The 9,079-nt window shown below is 40.6% G+C and overlaps 1 protein-coding gene across 1 annotated transcript; it reads right to left on the reverse strand.

The window, feature by feature from the left end:
* Nucleotides 1-6,510: 6,510 nt before the first annotated feature.
* On the reverse strand, nt 6,511-7,674 carry sox1b (SRY-box transcription factor 1b). The gene has a single exon (XM_077246938.1). The coding sequence runs from the start codon at nt 7,531-7,533 to the stop codon at nt 6,511-6,513; it is 1,023 nt and encodes a 340-aa protein (XP_077103053.1). The 5' UTR covers nt 7,534-7,674.
* Nucleotides 7,675-9,079: the final 1,405 nt, after the last annotated feature.

The raw sequence follows: 9,079 nt of genomic DNA on the forward strand, positions 1-9,079 counted from the left end.
GGGCTACTTATCCAGAATCACTACTTGAGCTGACATTTAAATAGGGTGTCTTAAGGGTGACTGGGACATAAGGTCAAATAGGATCGATAACTATACAGAGTTTCTCACCTAATGAGTAAAATAAAAACTTTTTTTGCTGAGTCCTAGCTGTGAGACCACAATCAAAATTGGATGCCTTCACTGGTGTGACATCATTTAGGCTAGGTGGGCGGGGCAAGCAGCAAACAGGAAGTAGACCCTTAAATACACGTATCAATGACTTTTGGAGTTCAAGCCCTCTTTCACCTCAATTCCTACTGTGAATTTTGGATGAATTAATAGCCTAAACGTTGAAAAATAAAAGTGAGAAATAAACATGGACTCTTAATAAAGATAAACAGAAAAGCGAAATCTTGCATATGAAATTATTTCCAAGTATAAATTTGTGTAGGCAAATGAATATACTTTCACTATAAAATCAGTGATAAGACGTGCTGTCCTAATCACCCAATGGTCATGTCCCAATCACCCAAATGTTACCAAAAAAAGAGGTTTTGGCTCAGTTTACATAAAAGTGTATGTCACGCATCCTTATATTATAATATGAACTTGTTTCCTGTTCAAGTGGATAGGTAACATTTTCAGTAATACAGAAATGTATCATGTTTAATCTTACACAAGGCGGAAATTCAAAAACTGTCCCAATCAGCCTTAATTCTGCTACTGAAAACATATTAGTAGCAGGCCAATGCTGTAGATAGGCTACCACCTGTAAAGTAAAACTGGTGTAAGGAACTGCTCGTTTGATGTTTGAACCCTTTGTAAGCCACACCTTTCAGCATGTTGAATTTCAGCACCTGGACAGCTCCGTGCGCACTCTCACTGACGATTGGTCGGTGTGAAACTCTTAAGTTTCCTTTCATCTCTTTCCATTCGTCACATTTTCATATTTAGTCTATGTAGGCTATAAAAGTGATGTTAAATCTTTCCACTTGTTTAATGTCTGTTTAGCTGAGACATGTTAGGTTTCTGCTCGCGAATGCAAAATAGTGTCCTCCTGGGTAACTACAGCTGCGCATGGAAAGCTGTGGAATCCACAGAACAATTGAGAGCAGTGTTCGCCACTTCGCCATCTTCTCGCCTTCTCCGGGCTATTTGCATAGTCCGTTCTGGTTGACTGGCTGCCACAGACCGTCCGGGAGACCTCTTTTGTCCGTTAATCAGCAAGCGCGGTGACAACTCTCAGGTGACGAATCTCCCTTCGAGGAACGCGAGGAAGAGACATCGAAAGATTCCAATCTCGCTCTCCTCTTGATTTGAATGGATATATAATTCTGTTCTGAAAACGTTTCGAAATCAATCTGTAATTCAAACCCACACACACATCATTCTAGACATAAATCGCATTCTTAAGGACAGCAGCACAAGACAGTCAGCCCATCGAAAAGTGGGTTAGATGCAAAAATTATTAGTCTATAAAAACTACATGAGGCTGCTTAGAATTTCGATTACAGTGTAAACAAGTGTAAACCTTGGGCCGGTTGTATAAACATAGCCATTATGTTAAGACAGTGTCTTATGTTCTAGCAAGACCCACTAGCAGTTAGTCTGGGGATGTCAGTTTTACTTTTCAGTATTAAATTAGGCTAACCTACGTTTTTATGTAACTGATTTTAAAAAGCTATGAACTGTCTTAAGGAAAAAAAAAATGGTATCTAACTTGTAAAACTAGTCTTAGCGGTTTATGCAACCGGTCCAAGGTGTCGTATTTAGACCCAGTCTAAATATTTTAAAATCTAGAAAATCAAAACTAACTCAAACATTTTTATTCCAAATTTGTATTCAAATGATTTCCAAATCGAGGTTGAACTAAACATTCCTAAATGAATGAAACATCCACATAATATTAACATAAAGCTCCTCGAAGGACTGTTAAATTATATTTCGCCAGTAGGCTATTTATTTTAAGTCTCTCAATCATAAAAAAATATCCTTTATTTTTCATAAATGGTAAATATTTTCCAAGGATGGTTTCCATTGTCCTGTCTTTTTAAATGTAGTGCACTTATTCTCTTCAGACACGCAAATATCTCACAGTCAGATTGGGTGAGGTTGTTTCGGATGTTCACAACTTTCAGCTACATCCGCGCATGTTCCAACCGGGAACTTACCCTCTCTTGCACCTGCATCGCCTCTCATTGCCTTCAGGAATTCGCTGATGCTTGTAATCAGCTTTGTAAGGCCAATGAGTGCACGGATGTGCGACACTTCCCAACTGCACAGTGAGTCGCGCAGGCCCGCTGAATGACAGTCAGCGTGGGGCGCCGTTCCAAAGCCTCGCGCTGCAAAATTCCAACAGAGTCTCTCACAATCACTTCGCCACAGGCACTCGCACAGGCGGACAGTAACAGGAGAGAGTAAGAGTTGTGTGTGTGTGTGTGTGTGTGTGTGTGTGTATGCGGGGAAAAGAGACTAAGAGAATGAGATAAGTCGCTAACTAATGCAATGTTGTGCTTTCCGAAGCGCTGAGCAGAACTTTAGTCGCATGTAGTAGCCTCTACTTAATCTCTACGGCACGTTTCCTACGAGCGTCTTTGCCTATAAGTAGCACGTAAAAACGTTCGTAAATTAACCAGAGCCTCTGACCACTCGTAAACCCACTACATTCTTTAACGGATCCTTCTCATTGCCTTCAGTTTGTCATAAACAAAAGAAAACTTAATAAATTATGCACATTTTAAGTCATTGCAAACTACAAAGCTAATTTACACTATACACTCTGAAAATGCTGGGTTGGGTCACATATGGACAAACCCAAACGTTGGTTTAAATGAACCTATAGGTTTAATTTTTTTAATTTAAACCAATGGATGGATTTGTTCATATTTCACCCAAAGATGGGTTGAAACAACCCAGCATTTTTGATGTGCAGGAGTAGCCTACTGTAAAAAAAACATATTGTTGGTTTAATATAAAAAAGTTACCTGGTTGCCTTCACATTTTGAGTTCATTGAAATAAAAAAATTGAGTTAAAACAATGAAGGAGACTGGTTTAATCAACAGAAACTCAAAATATTATGTTATCTGAACCACATTAATTATAAGTTGTTTTGACAAAAGAAATAAGTTGTTATAACAAATCCTGCAAATATATTTTACAGGCTATTTTAAAAGTGTTGGTAAAAAAAAAACATTTGCTTGCTGTGTTTTTATATGACAAACGAAGGCATTACTTTGTGTAGAACGACTTTATATTATAATAGGTACCAAATGAGTGTGTAGATCATCTTTCTCCCGAATGGCAGGTTTAGATCTGCTCCATGTCAGTCTCGTATAGTATGTTTTTGAGGATAGTTACAAGTGCAGTGCTTATAGATCTCAAGCAAGATGATTACATTATTGAATTGCATGTGAAAGACAAACGTTTGGACACATTTAGTACGGCGTAATGAAAGATGATCTTAAAAAGCCGGATTTGCAAGGTTATCGTGATTCACGTTCAAATAAGTGTGGACAAACACAAAGGTGAGAGGTAAAACTATAGGCTACATTTTTTATTTCTGGCCATTTAAACAAAATAGAAAGAAAGTTGCCCCCTAATATTTTGTGGAACATTTAGGTTTTAGCCTATTCGGTAAACATTTAACCAAGTCTAAAGCGACTGTATGACTCTTGGAGGTTTGTGGATTAGGAAAAGAGACTGCGAGATTGTTAAACATGTCAACGTGTAATTGCACGATAAGGCCAGCGCAAGGAATTTATTGGCCCAGTTGCTGTTTCTATTCCCCGCTAATCTGGTGCCGCACATTCGTCCTCTGCAATCTGTCTCCGTAATCTTCCGTAGCAGAACGGCAACCGGCTTTTTTTTCTGAAGAGGCAAGAAAATATGCAGGGGTATGATAAACCCGATGCTAATTAGGAACATTTATGACAGCGAGTGAAAAGGATCGCCGGTTTTATAAATTACAAAATATATAAGCCCATTTTGACCATTTCACTTTAGAACATGGCGGTGTATGGTGATAAAGGTCTGTCTGGCTATTATATATGTATTGGGGGTATTTGCGGTTGTATTCTTCACTTCTGCCAGGAAACGGTGAAGGTGAATAGGGTGAGATTTGCCAGTCTGCTGGACTGGTGCCCAAGCTGGGCTCACTCTTTTTTGTTTCTGGATGCAAATTCGCGTTGCCACGAACAACAAGGTTGAGTAGCTATTGCCCCATCCTCGTGCATGCGAGGACAGAGTTTATTTAAAAAAAAATTTTCTTTAAATAAGGAAAATGTCTATAAAATGATGTGGTATTTTTTGTGTTCTGTCCACTTAAACGGCAAAAAAAACGGTTTTTCATATCGTTCTTTAAAATAAAATGGTTATGTTATTTGTTCCCAAACTAATTTGCTTTAGTCCTATCCATTTTTGTTGCAAAGATTAAAGCGAAACTTCTTCGTCGACATTCTCACGGTCGTCTGTTGAGTTCAAAAAAAGAAAAGAACTGAAGTTGAAAGAGCTCCCTGAATCCTGCTACTTGTTGCGGGACGTCACTCTTCCGGTGGGTGTCATTAAATGTGACTTGTCGCTGACCCGGGGGTTCAGCTTTTAGGGCTGTCTAATCCTCCTCTTTCCCTGACACAAAACACTCTCTGCCATGCACTCTGCATTCATCTTAATCCCACTGACACCCCACCGAGGATACGAGCAACATTTGCTTGACGGCCCACCACCGATTCAATTATAAGAAAATTAGGTTGTCAATTTTAGTAAAAGAAAATAAGCCACAGGGCGAAGAAAAAAAAGAGAATTCTTCTTAAAATGCATATCAAAAGTGGAAATAAACAGTAACATTTTTAATTCCATTAGGAGATTTGGAACGCAATTATTCCATATCCGGAAAATATAGTCATGAGTGGCTCGCGGGAACCCAGGCGGATTTAATTGAAGTGGAGCGGATTTAAAGCATATGTCTGCACAATCCGGGGCTCACAGGGAAAAAAACAGGGGTTGGTCCTTTGAACAATGAATAATGTGGTTCGCTCTCTATTTGCTGTTCTTTGTTTTTCATTGGACAATCTTTATTTTGAGAGGTCTTGAACTTTGACCTCCATCATATGCATCAAGTCACAGCAACAACGCCACGGAAGGCTTATTGAAAGAAACAAAATACAGAAGGTTTCCTTACTGTAAAATAGCTTTTGTCACAATTAAAGCAGCTGATCACGCTCAACAAAAATAGTGGCATCAAATAAATAGTAATTATCAAGCAATCTGAAGAGGTTTCATTTATTAGACAGACACAACACGATCTAAGTGGAGCGTTAATAAGTGTATAAAACTCGTTTAAAATGTTTACATTCAATAAAGTGAAATTCATTGAGTAATATAGCCTTTTTAGGCTTCCCCTTCATTCATCACGCATACTGACATTTCCCAAAGTCTTTTTAAAAATAGCTTACCCTAGGACATGTATAGGCTAGCAATGGAAAATTATTTGGAAATGAAAACGTGATTTATAATAATAATAATAATAATAATAATAATAATAATAAACAAAATTGCACGTGGTCCTACATATGCGTAGTGTCCCATACAATTTTCAGTCGTTTTTTTATACCTCAGTTGAAGATACAAATATACGTTTCAATTTTACATTTTATATCTGATAGCCTGAATGCTACACATATAATTAAAATAGCCTAGTGCTGAAAATATTTCCAATTGAATAATTCGTTCTTAAATATTTTGTCCCAAAATTAAAAAAAGGGTTCAGAATAGATCAAGCAGAGAGTGACTAAATTTAGTGGTTTATACAGACATATAAACGTTATCACATTTAGAATATTCTATTTTCAGCTGTTTAATCGCGAGGTTCGTGTGATAAAAAGCAAAACAACACAGCAAACTAACTTTCCAGAATCAGAGCAAAAGCAAATTTATTCTTCTCACATCAACGCAAAACGTTTCCTCTTTTTCCTGGAAAATCCGAATTATATTTACAGATGTGTATCAATCTTCTCTGTAATATATTCACAATGTACAAGGAAAAGAATACAACAAACAAATAAGGAATAGAGCAAATACATAAACTCACATGTTGACAAATCAAAGTGTGATAGAGAAAAATCTTAGAAAACTTTAAAAACATTGTATTTTGACTATTCACTGTTGCAACCACTCTTTTTAAAAACATATAGCCTACCATCTCTCTCTCTCTCTCTCACACACACACATACACACACACACACACACACACACACACACACACACACACACACACACACACACACACACACACACACACACACACACAAAATAATAATTAATCCCTCGCAACTGTTTAAAGCTCACGCATATGGTGTCATTCCGGACAAATCATCCCGAGGACACCATTCAGTTTAAGTAAGCTATTAGCCTATATTTAAATAAAATCACCTTCAAATTTACAAGAACAGACATTCTGTACAAAAAAGGTAGTTATGCTCTAAAAGAGGTACATATTTGGTTATTTGAGTCTGAATGCGTAGTTGCGAATCGTTTCATATGTGTGTCAGTGGAACGGTTCCGTTTACGCTCGTCGTGGAGCTTTGATAGTGCTGCGGTACAGCGTGAAGTCTGCTCTGAACGGATGGGTCCCCTCCCTCCGGCGTCGGTAAATACATGCTTATCATCTCGCGCAAGTCTCCGGGACAAGGGGCTCGAGCGTGAGCGGTAACGGGAGGGCTTACGCTCGGCTCCGATTTGACCAGCGAGCCCAGCGCGCCGATGGCCCCAGATGAAGCCACGCTGGAGTTTTGATGTTGCGCGTAGGATATTCCCCCATAGCCTGACGGCGAGGCGCTCATGTAGCTCTGAGAGTTTGAGATGGGGCTGTACTGGAGAGCCGTCATTTCATAGCGGTGCATAGGCTGGGGGTTGTGTGGATGGTGGTGGTGCCCGTGGTGGTGATGCGCTCCGCTGCCTGGGTGCTGACTGTAGGCGAGCTGAGCCTCCTGCATCATCGCGGCAGCAGCCGCGGCAGCCGCCACCTGGCCTGAGTACGCGCCGTTGGTCCAGCCGTTCATGTGCGCGTAGCTCGCCGCGGTGCTGCCACCGTGACCCACCGGACTGTCTAACCTCTGCCCGACCCCCGCTGCACCCATCCCCATCCCCAGCCCCATGCCGCCTCCACCCCCTGATCCAGCGAGCAGGCCACCCGCCAAAGAGTACTTGTCCTTCTTGAGCAGCGTCTTGGTCTTCCTCCGGGGTCGGTACTTGTAATCCGGATGCTCCTTCATGTGCATGGCGCGCAGTCTTTTCGCCTCGTCAATGAAGGGTCGCTTTTCCGCCTCAGTCATGACTTTCCACTCCGCTCCGAGGCGCTTGCTGATCTCCGAGTTGTGCATCTTTGGATTCTCCTGAGCCATTTTTCTGCGCTGACCCCGAGACCACACCATGAACGCGTTCATAGGTCTCTTGACGCGGTCTTGGTTAACTTTGCTGTTGGGTCCCGTTTGGCCCGTGTTTGTGTTAGTCTGGGCTCCTGGAGAATGCAAGTCCGTCTCCATCATCATGCTATACATTCACCCGGCTTTAACTTACTCAGCTCACACACAGAAACATTCACACGTCCCCGTTCGCTGGCAGGCGCACACGCGTAGAACCTCCTAATAACAAAAGAGGCCACTCGAACAGGAGATGTGTGCAATCCAAACAGAGGATGATGGATGGGAACTTTGCGGCAGCTCGTCTCCCTTTTGTTTTATTCTAACTTCCTCTCGGGGTGATTTTCACATCCAGTGCACTGCAGAATTGTCTTTGAGCTACTTTCAGCGGCAGGCTAGAAAAGTTAGTGGAAGAGCGGCCATATGATGCGCTTTGACAGGGAATAAATGAGTGAGAGAGAGCCAATGGCGTTTGAGGACGGGGCTGATTTGCATGTGGCTCACGGTCAGGTGACGAGCAAGGGAGAGATCGCGCGCGCCACAGGCGCAGCTGAAGGGTTTTTCTGCGGCACGCGGAAGGTAAACAGTTGGCTACAAACCACTGTTGATGACACGTTACTTGGGTAAAAATTTCACTGGAATAAATCAGTATTTTTTTTTATGCTGTAATGTTTACTGAACGCGTCACCTTTTTGAAACGCCGGAGACTGAACTTCAAACATGTGAGCAATGGTTTTTATTTTCACGTAGCTGATATGGTTTTCTATCAGAACAATTCCTGTTATGTGAACCGCAATAATTATATTGAAACACTATTTCAACTATTTTAACCACAGCAATACAAATGTCCCAAATAGGAATTAAACTCCTTCGCAAACAGACTGTTTGTGTTAAATTTTTTTATATATAGATTTGCCATCACACACGTTTCCAGTATCTTTTCCATTATTTATCACAGTTTTTATCACAATCCTTAAAAGTCTCTTATTTGAATAAATTGATGCCACAGGTGTTTTCAAGTTGTGACGGTTGCTAAGAAACAGGTGACTCAAGCCCAGTTTACGTGCCATGTGAGGCCTTTTGTCATCAAGTGCAGAGTAGGGAACAGCTCAAAAATGGTTAGAGTGCAAAAAAAAAAGGTAATTGGTTTAGGCTAACCTGTCATGTTATTTTTTCCCCCATCTCAATTTCCAAGCATTTTTTTTATTGGTATCGGAAATATTGACTTAAACAATAGGCTACAATATCACACGTAGCTATAAATTCTTCCCAATGAATAAAAAAAATAACCAGTTCAAAAACACGTAAAATAATCCCCGGTTCGATTTTTTACGTCATCAGTGGAAAACAAGATCAAACACATTTACGAAGCCCATTTTACTCACACGTTCCCTGAGCCTTTTTATCGGAATTCAAATGATTTTATGTGGATTTTGATCCACAAATTGTGCAAATGAAAAGCAAAATTTGTCACCTCGTGCTCTACATTAATTTAGAGTGTGATCGCCGTCTACTGGACGTGCACATATACGAGGACCAGCAGCGCACTGTCCTACTGAAGAAACTCTGGTTTATATATAGGCGACAAGTGTTACTCGAACCACCACAAGAAGTTCCTTTTCCCCCCACATATATTTTCACAGTTTAATCACAATTTTATACGTGCGAGTTTCACGACACAATC

Source organism: Siphateles boraxobius, unplaced genomic scaffold (assembly GCF_051911475.1).
Source record: "Siphateles boraxobius isolate OS27281-9 unplaced genomic scaffold, OSU_SipBor_1 29, whole genome shotgun sequence".
Lineage (NCBI taxonomy): Eukaryota > Metazoa > Chordata > Actinopteri > Cypriniformes > Leuciscidae > Siphateles > Siphateles boraxobius.